Raw genomic sequence first — 16,479 nt, forward strand, 5'->3', positions numbered from 1 at the left:
TAAAATTTGCCTGTGAAGCCATCTGGTCCTGGACTTTTGTTTGTTGGGAGTTTTTAAATCACAGTTTCAATTTCAGTACATGTGATTGATCTGTTCATATTTTCTGTTTCTTCCGGGTTCAGTCTTGGGAGACTGTACCTTTCTAAGAATTTGTCCATTTCTTCCGGGTTCAGTCTTGGGAGACTGTACCTTTCTAAGAATTTGTCCGTTTCTTCTAGGTTGTCCATTTTATTGGCATATAGTTTGCTTGTAGTAGTGTCTGATGATCCTTTGTATTTCTGTGGCTTCCATTGTAACTTCTTCTTTTTCATATCTAATTTTATTGATTTGAGCCCTCTCCCTCTTTTTTTTTGATGGGTCTGGCTAAAGGTTTATCAGTTTTGTTAATCTCAAAGAACCAGCTTTTAGTTTCATTTATCTTTTCTATTGTTTCCTTCATCTATATTTCGTTTATTTCTGATCTTTATGACTTCTTTCCTTCTACTAACAAACTTTGGGTTTTGTTTGTTCTTCTTTCTCTAATTTCTTTAGGTATAAGGTTGGGTTGTTTGAGGTTTTTCTTGTTTCCTGAGGTAAGATTGTATTGCTATAAACTTCCCTCTTAGAACTGCTTTTGCTGCGTCCCTTAGGCTTGAGATTGTTGTGCTTCCCTTTTCATTTGTCTCTAGGTATTTTTTTATTTCCTCTTTGATTTTTTTTTTTTTTAGTGATCCATTGGTTGTTTAGTAGCATATTGTTTTGTTTAGTCTCCATGTGTTTGTGTTTTTTACAGTTTTTTTTTCTTGTAGTTGATTTCTAACCTCAAAGTGTTGTGGTCAGAAAAGATGCTTGATATCATTTCAATTTTCTTAAATTTACTGAAGCTTGCTTTTTGGCCCAGCATGTGATCAGTCCTGGAGAATGTTCCATGTGCACTTGAGAAGAATGTGTGTTCTGGTGCTTTTGGATAGAATGTTGTATAAATATTAAATTCATCTGGTCTAATGTTTAAGTCCTGTGTTTCCTTATTTATTTTCATTTTGGATGATCTGTCTGTTGGTGAAAGTGGGGTGTTAAAAGTCCCCTACTATTATTGTGTTACTGTCGATTTCCCCTTTTATGGCTGTTAGCATTTGCCTTACGTACTGAGGTGCTCCTATATTGGGTGCGTGTATATTTACAATTGTTATATCTTCTTCTCGGATTGATCCCTTGATCATTATGGGGTGTCCTTCCTTGTCTCTTGTAACATTCTTTATTTTAAAGTCTATTTTGTCTGATATGAGTATTGCTACTCCAGCTTTCTTTTGGTTTCCATTTGCATGGGATAGCTTTTTCCATCCCCTTGTTTTCAGTCTGTATGTGTCTCTAGGTCTGAAGTGGGTCTCTTGTAGACAGCCTGTATACAGGTCTTGTTTTTGTATCCATTCGGCCAGTCTGTCTGTGTCTTTGGGTTGGAGCATTTAATCCATTTTAGGTAATTATCAATATGTATGCTCTTATTGCCATTTTCTTAATTGTTTTTGGTTCGTTTTTGTAGGCCTTTTTTCTTCCCTCCTCTTTTGTTCTCTTGTGATTTGATGACTTAGTGTTGTGTTTGGATTCCTTTTTCTTTTTTGTGTGTATATCTATTGTAGATTTTTGGTTTGGTTACCATGAGGTTTTGATATAACAATCTGTATATAAACAAGATTGTTTTAATTTCCAGTGCATTTCCAATATCCTGCAGTTTTGCTCTCCTCTTCTCATGATTGCTGGTTTTGATATCATATGTGTATGGGTAATTTCCTACTTTTACTATATGTTTGCCTTTACAGGTGAGCTTTTCCATTCATAATTGTTTCTAGTCGTGACCTTTTCTTTTCCACCTAGAGAAATTCCTTTAGCATTTGTTGTAGAGCTGGTTTGGTGGTGCTGAATTCTCTTAGCTTTTGCTTGTCTGTAAAGCTTTTGATTTCTCCGTTGAATCTGAATGAGAGCGGTGTTGGATAGTCTTCTTGGTTACAGGTTCTTCCCTTTCATCATTTTAAATATATTGTGCCACTCCCTTCTGGCCTACAGAGTTTCTGCTGAGAAATCAGTTGATAACCTTATGGGAGTTCCCTTGTATGTTATTTGTTGCTTTCCCCTTGTGGCCTTTAATATTTTTTCTTTAATTTTTGTCAATTTGAGTACTCTGTGTCTCGGTGTGTTCCTCCTTGGGTTTATCCTGTATGGGACTCTCTCTCTGTGCTTCCTGGACTTGGGTGATTGGTTCCTTTCCCAGGTTAGGGAAGTTTTCAGCTGTTACCTCTTCAAGTATTTTCTCAGGTTGTTTCTCTCTCTCTTCTCCTTCTGGGACCCCTTTAATGTGAATGTTGGTGTGTGCAATGTTGTCCCCTAGACTGTCCTTATTTCTTTTCATTCTTTATTCTGTTCCATGGCAGTGATTTTCACCATTCTGTCTTCCAGGTCACTTATCTGTTGTTCTGCCTCACTTATTCTGCTCTTGATTCCTTCTAGTGTATTTTTCATTTCAGTTATTGTATTGTTCCTCTCTGTTAGTTTTTCTAGGACTTTGTTAAACATTTCTTGTATCTTCTTGCTCCATCCCTCCATTCTTTTTCCAAGATCTTGGATCACTATCATTACTCTAAATTATTATTATTTTGTGTGTGTGTGTGTGTGGTACGCAGGCCTCTCACTGTTGTGGCCTCTCCCCTTGCGGAGCACAGGCTCCGGATGCATGGGCTTAGTGGCCATGGCTCATGGGCCCAGCCACTCTGCGGCATGTGGGATCTTCCCGGACCGGGGCACAAACCCACGTCCCCTGCATCAGCAGGCGGACTCTCAACTGCTGCGCCACCAGGGAAGCCCTGAATTCTTTTTTGGGGTAGATTACCTATTGCCCCTTCACTTAGTTGTTCTTCTGGGGTTTTATCTTGTTTCTTCATCTGGGACGTTTCCTCTCCTGTCTCATTTTTTCTCACTTTCTGTGATTGCAGTTTCTGTTCCACAGGCTGCAGGATTGTAGTTCTTCTTGTTCCTGCTGTCTGGCCCCTGGTGGATGAGGTTATCTCAGAGGCTTGTGCAAGTTTCCTGGTGGGAGAGACTGGTTCCTGCCCACTGGTGGGTAGAACTGGGTATGTCCCTCTGGTGGCCAGGGCCGTGTCAAGGGGTGAGTTTAGTGGGCAGCTATATGCTCAGGAAGACTTTAAGCGGCCTGCGTGCTGATGGGTGGGGCTGTGTTTCCTGCCCTGTTGGATGTCTGGACTGAGGAGTCCCAACACTGGAGCCTACAGCCTGTTGGGTGGGGCCAGGTCTTGGTGAGAAAATGGTGGCCTCCCCAAGGGCTCACACCAATGAGTACTCCCCGGAACTACCACTGCCAGTGTCTTTGTCCCTACAGTGAGCCACAGGTACCCCTGCCTCCACAGGAGACCCTCCACCACCAGCAGGTAGGTCTGGCCCAGGCCCTTATGAGGCCACTGCTTTTTTCACTGGGTCCTGGTGTGCAGAAGACCTTGTGTGTGTGTGCCCTCCAAGAGTGGGGTTTCTGTTTCCCCCAGTCCTGTGGAATTCCTGTGATGAAACCCTGCTGGCCTTCAAAGCCAGATTCTCTGGGGGCTCCATCTCCTGTTTCCAGACCCCCAGGCTGGAAGCCTGACAGGGGGCTCTGAACTTTCACTCTTGTGAGGACTTCTGTGACAATTATTTTCCAGTTTGTGGGTTGCCCACCCAGTGGGTATGGGATTTGATTTTATCACAGTTGAGCCGCTCCTACTGGCTCATTGTGGCTTCTATGGCTTTGGATTTAGAATAACTTTTTTGGTAAGTTCCAGTGTCTTTTTTGTTGATGGTTTTTCAGCAGTTAGTTGTGATTTTGGTGTTTTCATAATTAGAGGTGAGCTCACGTCCTTCTACTCTGCTATCTTGTGTCTCCACCCTGTTGTTCCCAAAATACTGATTTTGTTGACCTTCATGTCAGAGCTCTTCCATGCATTATTTCAGCTAATCCAGGGAAGGTGCCATTGTCCTCCCACAGAGGTAAGCAAGGGCTCTGAATAGTTGGTTAGTGGACCTCAGTCTGCTTGGGGATCTTTAAAAGATGCCAGTGCCCAGACCACATTCCAGACCAAGGAAGCAGAAACTCATAGTGGACCTCACAATTTGGTATTTTTCAAAAGTTACCCTGGTGATAAAAATGAGTAGAAACAGGTGTTCTGACCTGCCAACATGAGTCCTCTTGAGCTTTTCACTTACCTCTTTTCTTCTCTTCTAAAAATAGGTGTCATTGTCTCCATTTCTTTTTCAGGGACAGGTTTTATGGGCAGAAATTTTAAGTGTTTTTCCCTTTTTCAATTTTTACAACTCCTCTCCTAACTGGTCATTATTCAGTCAAACATCAGTAATTCCCTGATCTCTTAAACTTCACTTGGATGCCAAACAAGGTTTCTTTTTGTTTGAGCCAGTGAAGTGAGTATGTGTATGTAAGTAAGAAAGTGTGGGTTTCATATTTACTGGGGTAAATAAATATCACAACCAAAAGCAAAAACTTGTTTAAGGTTCTTAGTGACAGAGGAATTAGTACATAAATAAAATTTCCGTTTGAATTCTCAAAGAGGGAAACAAAAAGTGCATAGAAGAGAGGAGAGAATAGAGAGGAATCTATACGTTGTTTAAGCAAAGAGGTCTGCCTTTCACTTTCAGTCACTAGTAAAATTAGGGCCATAAACCAGATCTCTAATGTCTTTTTATGACTTAGGTTATACGGAATTTTCAAAATAAAAATCTCTTTGATTTTAAGAATAATTGTATGTTCTACCACATTTTTATTTTATTTTTTTTTGTAGTACGCGGGCCTCTCACTGTTGTGGCCTCTCCCGTTGCAGAGCACAGGCTCCGGACCTGCAGGCTCAGTGGCCATGGCTCGTGGCACCAAGGAAGCCCTGTTCTACCACATTGTTAAATAATGTCTTTAAAGGGTGTTATAACTCCCCAGAAGTTTAGAATCATTACAGTAACTCACAATTCCAGACCACTTATGGATTCTCTTGGGATCTGGCTCTGTTGTATTATAAAAATAATTACTAGGGCTTCCCTGGTGGCGCAGTGCTTGAGAGTCCGCCTGCCGATGCAGGGGACGTGGGTTCATGCCCCGGTCCGGGAAGATCCCACATGCTGCTGGGCCCGTGAGCCGTGACTGCTGAGCCTGTGCGTCCAGAGCCTGTGCTCCGCAACGGGAGAGGCCACAATAGTGAGAGGCCCGCGTACCACACACACACACAAAAAAATTACTAATATTGAGCACTCATTAATTGCTAGGCCCTATTCTGAGCGCTGTTCATGTTAACTCATTTCCTTCAAAACCATATTAAAGTAGGTAAGCTTCTTACCTGGCAAGTGAAAGAGCCAGAATTCAACTAATTTAAGTAAATTTCACTCTTTCCTTGGCCTTTTATAGTTGCCATGCTGGAATGGGTTTTTTTTTTCCAAAAAAAATTAAGAGTATAGCACAACTTGAGAGTGGGGGACTTCATGGTCAAGCAGTCCCAGGCCCTCCACCAAGCTGTCCCAGGCCCTCCACCAAGCTGTTTTATGAGCAAATGACTACTCTATCACAGGGCATCACTGTCTCTAAGAGGAATCAGCTGCTCCTTACTTCTCAATTAGCTGCTTCCCTGAAACTCAAACATCTCTTCCTGCCAGCAAGGCCCCCCCAAACTGTGGGCACTGGGAGTAGTAGCTTCCATTTCCATGCCTGAGAGCTGTGGTTCTTGAACCTTGGTGGAAAAGCTAGGCACCTCAGGCACTTACTAAAATGTGTATTCCTGTATCTTTTCCTCAGAGTCTGATTAAGTGGGTGAAGGGTGGAGCCCCAAATTTTCATTGTTTTTTTAACTAGGCTGTCCCAGTGTTTCCAGTGCCAGTGATAGGCACACTTGATTGACATGATACACAGTATCTGAAAGTCATCACTGCCACCAGTTATTGCATGGCTACACTCATATGAATGGTCATGTGATCTGAAGTAAGTAACCTTGCCAACATTTCTTTCCTGTTTTTAAGAGGTCAAATGACCCTGTGCTGTGTGGTTCAACTCCATAAATATCGCCACAGTTTCATCACTGACAAGATCTTCAGGTCTAGAGATCACTTTGACTATTTCATCTAGGTCATTTATTCTTTAAAATGAGATATCGTCATCGATTAGTCAATTTGAAGCAAGGTGGGTGGTCATGTACAAATGCCTGCGAAAAAGAAAAAATCCCACCAAAATCATACATATGAATTTAGGAAACCAGAACCCCCCCCCCAGAGAGTGAGTGTTTTGCCCAAGAACACACTGACAGAAGAGCCCAGAGGGTCCCCTTGATGAGACTTCTCCCACTAACGCAGCAGGAAGCTCTGAACCACCTGGTCTGTCCCCTGCGTCATCAGTAATTCACAGGTGATGGGAGGCGGCAACCATGCCTCCGTAGCAGGCTGGGCTCCAGTCAAAATCTGCTCCTGAGCGTGAAGCACTTGAGAGTTGCACAGCTGGCCCCCAGCACATGCAGAGTCAAGACGAAGATAAACCACGTGGGGTGGTACTCTAGGTAATATGTAAACCCTTCCTGTGACCTGCAGGGCTGTAAGAACTATCCTTTTTACAGAAGAGATGTTTGAGGCTTAGTTTGTATGTAGCGATAAAGTTTAAGTTCAGTTAAAAAATCATTTCTGGAGGAAAGGGGAGTGTGTTGATATCTAATCAATATTCCTGCATATTGACTAGATGACTTAGCTGCCAAGGTTAGATGCAGAGAACAATTATGTCCTGACTCTGTAACATATCTGCCTCCCAAACAAATCTTCCCTGTTAGTGGGTACCAAGGGGGCAGGACCAAAAGTCTAAAACTCTACGACTAATTTAAAATTTATTAGCATTCAGGGGGCGCAGGTTCGATCCCTGGCCAGGGAACTAAGGTCCTGCATGCCTTACAATGTGGCTAAAAAAAAAAAAAAAGAGTATAATTTTAGCGCTTGCATTTCCGTCAAGAAGTTTACAGGGGCTGAGCAAAGGGCTCAGAATAGTGACTAATCCATGTGTCCACCCCATCGATATTTGCCAAGATTATTCCTATTGTGAATCTTATTGCATAATAAAAGACATTGCAAACAAATTATAATATGGCTGAGCAATGAATAGAACTGAAGTTTGAGAATAAAGATGTTTGTAAGGAAGGAAAAATATAAAAATAAAATTCATTAGAATTCAAGGTGGGAGTTAGAAGCAAAAATTACTAGTAGAATACTAACCTGAAGTATATATGTAGGTACAGGTATACACACATATGTAAATGATTATCAACATAACTTAGTTTGTACCAATCACAGTGGCAGTCTGATTCATACATGTTTGTATTTAACGGGCCAAGTTCTGAATATGCTCACGCCATGTCAATAGTCCTTGTTTGGACTTCACTCTGGGGAATGGCATTTGAGTGGCTTTTGCCTTGTTCAGCCATAGCAGGTTGCGGGCTTGGCATTCAGGGTCAGGCTTGGCAGGGCCTCGCCTGCAGTCTGTGGTCTGCTGCTCTGTGCGCTAAGCAGTGGTGAGAGAAGGTAGTTTGGGGAGATTCCATCACACTTCATTTGGAAGTCAGAGCTGTCTCTGTTGCAGTTAAGGCTGCTGGTTTGGATTTACTTGTGTTCCTACAATTTTTTTTACCCAGCTTTTGAATTGAAAAGCAAAGGTCTGATGTGTAACCCAGGTAAAAAAAAAAAAAAAAAACCTCCCTGATTCAGAGGCCCAAACATGTTTCATTTATGTGAGGAGCTAATCGCTTTGGCAACTAATTTTCAGAGAATCCAAAGAAAGGCATTTGTAAACAGGAACCTATCATTACAAGAATTCTCATGTGCTATTCACATTAATAGGCTATTGAGAAATGGCTTAAGGGAGAAGAAGTCCCTGCAGACCCAGGAGGGCCCAGTACATCTTTGAATTTGTGCCTCACTCCCTTCTGGGGTGGCAGCAGAGATGCCATCCAGAAAGTCCAGGGTTTCCGAGTGGAGATGGGGCACCCAGGAAGTCTAGTGTGCCCCATACTGCGTGCCGGGGGAGGTATGCATGCGTAAGCTGTGGAACACGCCAGGTCCCTGCCCCTGCAGCATTGGGGGGAAGGCACTAGCCTCCGCCAGCAGCCACGCCAGCGCAGGATAACATCTCAGGTGATCCTCAGCAGCAGCTGAGCTGTAAGTGGCTTTCTCCTGCTTTAGACTCTGTTCCTTTACTTTCCTTGCTGAGCTGCCTGTCTGTCCTCGAAAAGTCAAAGCAAAATGACTTCATTGTTTTTGAGGCTGCGGCTGTGTCAGGTCCTAACAACTCTTAATAATGAACAGCAAGAGACCGTGACGATTGTCTCACTGGGCTTTTACTCACCGGCCTCTGTTGTGATGGTCCTGACAGGGCTGCGGTATGTGATCACGAATGCAAAAAGGCAGCACCCATCCAGCAGGACGGGTTAGCAAGCTGCCTATACCTTCTTCAGTCTTTGCTCTCACTGATACAGGAAGGAGCTGTTTCAAGGTTTCTGAGTGGAAGGAACAGGGCAACCTGAAATGGACAGAGGGAAGGAAACCTTTAGCCTTCCTAGGAGGGGCAGTGAGGTCTAGGGTGAGAATGGGCTCTGAAATCAAACAGATTTGGCCTCAGAATCCTTGCTTTGTTGACGGACACCCTGTCCAAGAGGCATACTGTCACAACATCGCTGTTTCCCACATTGTAAAAGCGGAAATAGTAACATCTACTCTATAAGGTTGATAAGAGGGTTGAATGAAAATATCCGTGTGACATGTGTAGCACAGAGTAAGCAGTCCGCCTCTTTATAAAACAGTAACTAAAATCTGCTTTCCGTCGCAGACAGGTCAGGATCAGTGAGATGGGCCCTCAAGGTTAACCAGTTCCCTTTCAGAAAGGATGTGACACCACAGATCCAGTAGCTTCTCAGCACCCATGTTAAAAGCATAAGAATCTACAGGCTGATAGAAACGTACGTGCTTTACGTGTCATCCTCATTGGAAGTGGCAACGAATAGCAACAGAGGGGAGAGAGTAATCCAGATAGCACATGCTCAGAGCATAGTGCCTTGTGGTAACAGCATACCTGCCATTGCTGGCTTTGCAGACGTGAGTGCAACTTGACAGTTACGAATATCTACTCTAAACCGACCGTGCAACGTATTTTGCAGAGGTAACTGAAAGGACTTTGACACCAGTAACTAGGTGAGCATAGAGAAAGGAAGTTGAATATCTTACAAGTCCTGTTCACATTCTTAATAAAGGGAGCTATTTCAGATCCAGCGTCAACTTGTAATAGATGGATCTAGGCAGCTCCATTCACATTGTCTTCCCAAAGCACCAGAAGGAGCTACTCTTGCTTTGTACAAAGAAACGTTAGCATTTTACATGTAATAGCTCAACTGAACAAAAGCACTCTGAAGTGGGCATGACTATCCTCATTTCACAGATTAGGAAATTGAGTCTCAGAAAAATTAAGTCATCTGCCTGGGGTCACACATTCAGCTGTGCGGGCAGAATTCCACACCCTCTGACTCGGGTTTGCACTAAGCCCCGGTGCTCTACTCACCAAGTGTAAGTGAATCTTGTCCTACTCCCTGTAGAGAAAGGAAATGTATGATTTTCCCAGCTTCAGGGAAAAGATGCATACAGGATTACTGGCGAACAAAGAGCTTTGAGGATGGCCATTAACGTGCCAGGCCGGGGAAGGGTGAGGTGGAACGGTGAACAGCATTTGCGTGAAGGCAGGAGGCCTGAGCTCAAGCCTTAACGTGGCTTCTTCCTTTGTGTGATGCTGCACCTCTCAGAGCCCAGTATCCTCACCTCTAAAGTTTCCTCTCCTCATAGAACTGTTGTCACCGTCAACACAAGGACATAGGTGAATCTGCTTTCCTGTTGGTAAGGCTCTAGGCAAATGGCAGTTGTTATCATGGGTCAGTTAGTTTCACTTCCACCACTGACTTGCTCTTGAATCTTTGGAAATATTTCCTGAGCCCTGAACCTTCTCATCTATAAACTAGAGCGGATGATACAGCAGCCTTCAGTAATACCCTTCAGCAGCCATTCTCAAACTTCATTGACCTAGAATCTTTCGGCATGTTGTAAAAACATGTTCCTGAGTCCCGGCACTTATGATCTGGCATGGCTGGACGGAGCCTGGTAATATTCATTCTTAAGAAGGACCCCATCTGATTCTGATGTAGATAGGCCGTGGTAACGCTCTGAAACATGCCTCCCTGCAAACTCAGTGTTACAGAGAACCGTGGTATCTGTGGGTAAAGAACTTGACCAAGGTCACCTATAAGTCAGCAAGTCCTGATACCTGGATCCTGTCGTTCTGACCACACGACTGGGGCTCGAGGGAACATCAAAGCTCTGTCCTGGTCACGGGGTCTCCATCGACGGTTTGATTCCAGAGTACGCAGCTGAAGCTGCCGGCACTCCACAGACCTCTCTAAGTGGCTAAGTGTCATGGCCTTTTTCCTCTTCCTCCACAGACACATTTGCAAGCAAAGTGGCCGCCACCCAGGACCAGTACGCAGATGCATCCATAGGTAACGTCACAGGCAGCAACGCGGTGAATGTCTTCCTGGGAATTGGCGTGGCCTGGTCCATCGCTGCCATCTACCATGCAGCCAACGGGGAACAGTTCAAAGTGTCCCCTGGCACGCTGGCTTTCTCCGTCACTCTCTTCACCATTTTTGCTTTCATCAATGTCGGGGTGCTGCTGTATCGGCGGAGGCCAGAAATCGGAGGTGAGCTGGGTGGGCCCCGGACTGCCAAGCTCCTCACATCCTGCCTCTTTGTGCTCCTGTGGCTCTTGTACATTTTCTTCTCCTCCCTGGAGGCCTACTGCCACATAAAAGGCTTCTAAAGGAACGATCAGATGTAGTAAATTTATATATATATACATATATATACATAAAAAATTATAACGAACAGAAGAATTGTCATTTGTCATGTCCACTTACCTGCTGACGGAATCCAGCTTCACGAGCAGACTCTGTACTAGGGCCGGAGTGAGAAGGCATCACCGCCTGTTCCCAGGGGCGTCGTCACGTGGAACCAGGCGTGGGGGCAGGGCCATCTTTGCAGCTCAGCCTCTGAGGGCTGTGTTCTCCCCGGGTTCATAAACCGTTAAGTCTTTTGATTTGTTTTCTGTTTGTTTTTGCTTGTGTGGGGGGTGGGGTTGGGGAGGTAGTTGATGTTAGGCTTTTGTTTCGGTTTTTGGGGGGAGGATCAGGGTTTTTGCTTCTCTTGTGGGAGGTGATGATGACCAATCTAAATGCAAATGGTTTTCGGGTAAAAATGGAAATCATTAGGATAACTCTCCCTTCCCCCAAACATTTCCAAAATTATTTTGGATGAAGAGAGGAAATGGGCATGGAAAAAGAAAGAAGCATGTCTTCACCATATAAGTAAATTGCATGCTCATCTCTGGGACGGGAGCAGAGGTGAAGCTGCCTCCAAGAAGAAACATGGCAGCTGGAATGGAGCCCAGAAAAGTCACGGTCCTAGATAGCGTCTGATAGTGAAAGATAGGCCTGGCACTCTTGTTCACCAGGTACAGGAACATCGCGCCTAGTTTCCCAGGAACGTGCAAAATCCTTTCTTATCTCTTTAGCACTGGACTGTGATTAGGAAGGCCCTATATATTCTGGTGTTCCAGCCCTGCTAACCCCCCGGGCCCCCCCACCCCCATCCCAACGCTCCTGCTCACCTCCCCTCATACAAACAGGAAGAATAACCCCATTCCAAAAGCACATCATCCTTTTCCACTTGCATCAGTGTGTGTCCCAGTCCCATGTTGCTCCTGCCTGGGATCGTCCGTCAGTTTTGTTTTCAAAAGCATCCATGGCCTGCACGCCCCAGTTCCAGTCGTGACCGAACATCTGCTGCTCCTCCTCCGTGGGCCTGTTTGGGAATGTCGTTGCGATACCTGTTACACGGCGCATGGATGAGAAACAAATACGACAAAGCCAAGCGCATCTGTACATAGTAGAGTATAGCACGTACCGTTCTCCCACTGGGCAACGTTGATTGATTGGTCGTTGAAGACATAAGTGAGTTTTCTTTTCACCTGAGTTGTAACTTTTGCGTTGTTACTGAGTTTGATTAGGGATAAAAGGAGAAAATGGCTTATTCATGGATCTGCATGTTCATTTCTAAGAAGCAATAACTGTTACATGGGAAGTTAAAGCTATTGAGAGGACAGTAGGCAAACTACAAAGTATCTTCATGGAAAATTAGCCACTTGGTACACATCAGAGCCTCAAAAACTCACCTGTTGGTTCAGGAAGGCCAAGGAGAAGGGCGTGTAGAGAAGCGGATGCGTTAGATGTGCCTGAGCTTTGAAAGCCTCCATTCCCACAACACCCCTGCCCCCAAAGTATTTATTTCACATCTGCTCTGTCTGGCACAGACGGTAGATAGTGCTGGTTTGTTCCTTTTATTTTTGTATGTAAAAGGCAATTTGGAGCCCTGTTTCTTTCACCGTCCAGACCCCTCTGATCGTATCTGCAGTTCCTGAGGAGGAAAGAAGCCGTGGTGAGCAACAGGCCTTTAAAAGTGTATCTTCTCTACTTAGGACTAAGGAGGAAGCAATTAAATGGGATGATTAGTGCCTCCCAGGAGCATTGCCCTGGGAGATTTTTAACGCTGGAAAAGGAATGGCTCTTTCTGTTTCACAGTATCAGAGAGGGTGGATAAACCCAACATTCCAAAGCCATGAGTCCACGAATGAGGTATAAATGGATGACTTAGGTCCCCTCTCAGACACTTCTCTATCCATAAAGAATCCCAGGCCGGAGACACCCCTGAGCCCTCTGTGTTGATTCAAAGATCCTTAACTCTCAACAATTTTAATTTGTATTTTCTTCCACTTAATAATCAGGCTCATTCATCATTTAAGAAGCATTGGGTGACCAAATGAATAATTAAATGCTGGTTACCCACGCAATATGCCAGGTACTGTGCTACCTCTTGGGGACTAAACCATGGACAAGACAGCCCAGATCCCTGCCCAGAGGGGGTTAACACAGTCGCATGGAAACGGTCTGATCTTACGAGAAAAACACAATCCTGAAACCCTCTTGTCTAAATATCTAAGATGTTCTTTAACTGAGACAGTATAAGGCATAGGGTACGAAAAGCATTCTACGTAGCCTTAGCCAGTCTTGCAGATCTGCACATCTTCCCATTTTAAACCAAGTAAGGCAGTTGTGCTGGTGATCCAGATCACGGAGAAGGCCCAGTTAACCCCAGTTTTTATCTCTCTTGGACAGCAGTACTTTTCTGTGCCCCCCACAGCTCTACAATTTCTCCTATCTCTTGGAGCCTCTCCCCTACCTGTCACGGCCCAACACACTGGTGGCCTAACTCCTTTGAGGGCAAACTCTAACCCTTTTTTTTTTTTTTGAAGATTTATTAAATAGAAAGCTAGCCTAGGAACACCAAGTAAATCGTCAAGGGATATGAGTTGTTGAAACATTAGAAAGACTTTGCCCTCCTTTCTAGCCGTATTTGGAAGGTTAATAATCCCATAGCAAATTTTCACAAAGGACTTTAAGAAATCCTTGCCGTTGGTCAACTTCAAAGCTTTTTGGTTTGTTTGCTTTTTAAATTTTCATGTTTTAGAGAAAATATGATTCTGGTTGTTCAGGGTTGTATTAGGAATTATAGTCGTGTAAAATTATTTTGATTATTTTGTGTGTATTATGCACAGCTTGGGGGGGAAGTGCACTAATTGTGCTGTTCCTTATAAATGGTACACACTATTGACACAGACAAATAAAGTTTCTAATTGTTTCTGATTTAATCACTAGTGATACAGCATATTCTGTATGGAATGTTTTCTCTCTTCTCATTGTCATCTACTTCATCTTTTGCTTTCATGTTTTGAAGAAATAAAGACCAAAAAGGTATTATTTGTGCAATTGGTATCCTCATCCAAAAGAAAGAAAATAGATGCCCAGTATTCGACTTGGCAAATGTCAACCCTTTGGTCATGTACTGTTTCCTTTTAATGTCCCAAAGGAGCACAGGGTCAGAATGTTGAGATAAATGACACTTTATGCATCTCATCGTCTTTAAATTTTTCTTTAGAATTCCTCATATTATTCTTTAGAATTCCCATATTACATCCATATATGGTCATACACAGAACACTTTCCTATGGGAAGGTAATTTTCTTGGATCAACAATTAATGTGTCTCCTGGGACCCAATCTTTGGTTTAACACAGAATGAGCAGCCAACGTCTACTTCTTTAACAGCAAAAGGAAGAATTCAGTGACCAGAGTAGCCTTGCCTGTTGAGCAACTCTTCAGCAAAATGCCGTGGCCCAATGATTCTAACCTCTTATAAGCTAATTTTATTCTTCCAAAGATTCCGATTCAAGCCTTCCACCAGTGAAGGTTTTATGGAGCTCTGCTCTTGTGGTTCACAGCATAAACACACTAAGTTTTTTCTTCTTATAATTTTTTCTTATAAAGCATGCTGTCTTCAACTCTGCGGCTATTCTGATAGGTGGCTCTCATCCACAGTGAGACTTCCTGATGCAATACCTTCCCCCGCAGTGGTCTCACGATTAATAAAAGATCACTGTATACATGCTCTTGTCCACGAGGGCCTAGATTCATTGCTGATTCCACAGCCCAGGGCCCCTGCTCCTAATCTGTCAAAGTGAGACTCACCAGTTTGGCTGCTTCCATCTGAGAACCTTGTGGGAGCAATCAGAAAAATAACGCGTTTCCTCTGGTAGGTGATGAAGCCCTTACATTCTCTAATGGTGACAAAACTTCACTATCTCAAGAATGTAAATCAACTCCTTTAAGACTTCTTTCAGTGTTTCCTGGCTCAAGATGGGTAGTTTCTCTTTGATTATGGTTTTCTGTCTCTGTCTGATTGTGGGCAGTTATATCCAGAGCAAGTCATGAGTATAGTTTCATAACTTCAAGAATATTTGGCCATTTCATGATCAACCATGTACGACACTGGATCTTACAGTGACCTAAAAATGGCACTTGGCTTTTGTTGTAGTAATCACTGCACTTGGCCAAGACATTCCAGCTGTTGGTAAAATTGAGCATTTCAATTGATAAACAAGCACATGACATAGAGGAGACATACAAAAATCGTATTTCTTTTACAAAGAGAGAAAGGTGCTGTGATGAGTGGCTTCATGAACGTTCATTCAGATCTACTTACAGATTTTGGTAATGCATTGCATTTCTGCTCTTCTTTCCAACCATTGTGTTCTTATCACCTCTAGCCACATTCGTTGTCTTCCACCCAACATACGTCAAGTGTTGGTCGGTCCTGATGATATTTCACCTGCAAAGATAGCGTAGGAAGGGGTAACGATTGTAAGAGACATTTCATTTTTAGAGCTTAACCCAGCCATGGTTAATCATCTCCCAAAGCAGAGAATGTCTTACCTATAGGAGGAGCAACCACTAAGCGGTGGGACTCCCAAGGGAGAGAGTGCTTCAGCATTCCAGCCAATGAGAAATGGGTGAGTATCTGGCTGTGACTTTTTCCCTGCCAAGATATCCAAACAGATGCATTCAGAGGCTCTCCCAATTTCCATTTTGTCAAAGGTCCTCTCGTTGACTCTCCTGTGGGACTTTTAAATCAGTGGTCATTGTATAAATTATTTTCCTTGATTGATTGATTTGTAGAACAGAACATTATAACTTCAAGAAAGCAATATAACTTTGTAGTTAGAATTATGACCCATGTCTTGACAGGAAGAATTGCTTGCCCAGAATTGCCTGGTAATCAATGCAGTATTTTACAGACGCTTAACCTGCTCACATGCTTTAAAATCATGCAGTCTAACCTTCTTTCAAAGATCCAGAGAGGTGTCCCCTTGGGCATATGCAATCTTAACCTTTTTTTTCTTTTTCCCCGATTTCCAACCTTTGTAGTTCTTCCGTGGCTACTCCCATCATATTCATTACCCCTAGTAGTGTTCACTATTACCTCTCAGCAATGCGGAAAAGGCTCATACTAAAAATACTCTGGTCATGTTTTATTGAAAGTGAACTTGGTGTTGGAAAGTCAAATGACGTTCCACCTGGAAAACAGGCACCAGACAGTGGTATCTCTATAAATGTTTAGGAGAGGATTAGACCCTACAGCTACCCACTGCAGCAGCACTGTTCATTTTGTTCCTGTCTGGATCACATGCTTCGTGTTTTAGTGCCCACCTACCTAGCCTTCTATTCTATAAATGTATGCCGGTATGGGTCGAGGATAAAGACCCCCACGTACATCTCCAAACGTGAAGTGTGTAACCATAGAAACCCATCATATATAGCTTCAATGCCTCCAAGAAATATGAGTGGATCAAATGCTTCTCTGTAGTTATTACATTCATGATACGCAAATGGTAGGGAAATTCACGTTAGTAACCAAAGACGCCAAGAGAGAAATTAGCTACCGTCAATGTTACTGA

At 43.5% G+C, this 16,479-nt stretch overlaps 1 protein-coding gene across 15 annotated transcripts in view; it reads left to right on the forward strand.

Annotated features, from left to right (window-relative positions):
- The window catches only part of SLC8A1 (solute carrier family 8 member A1), a 408,136-nt gene extending 394,299 nt beyond the window's left edge, over positions 1 to 13,837 (forward strand). For 13 of the 15 annotated variants that reach the window (XM_065891240.1, XM_065891235.1, XM_065891226.1 and 10 more), the window contains one exon: positions 10,518 to 10,894. In XM_065891240.1, the coding sequence (XP_065747312.1) occupies positions 10,518 to 10,894 (377 nt within the window). Of the gene's footprint in view, positions 1 to 10,517 lie in introns of all 15 variants that reach the window. The other 2 variants (XM_065891224.1, XM_065891234.1) reach the window with 2 other exon arrangements.
- Positions 13,838 to 16,479: the final 2,642 nt, after the last annotated feature.

The sequence above is a fragment of the Phocoena phocoena genome, chromosome 14 (assembly GCF_963924675.1).
Source record: "Phocoena phocoena chromosome 14, mPhoPho1.1, whole genome shotgun sequence".
In the NCBI taxonomy this organism is placed as follows: domain Eukaryota; kingdom Metazoa; phylum Chordata; class Mammalia; order Artiodactyla; family Phocoenidae; genus Phocoena; species Phocoena phocoena.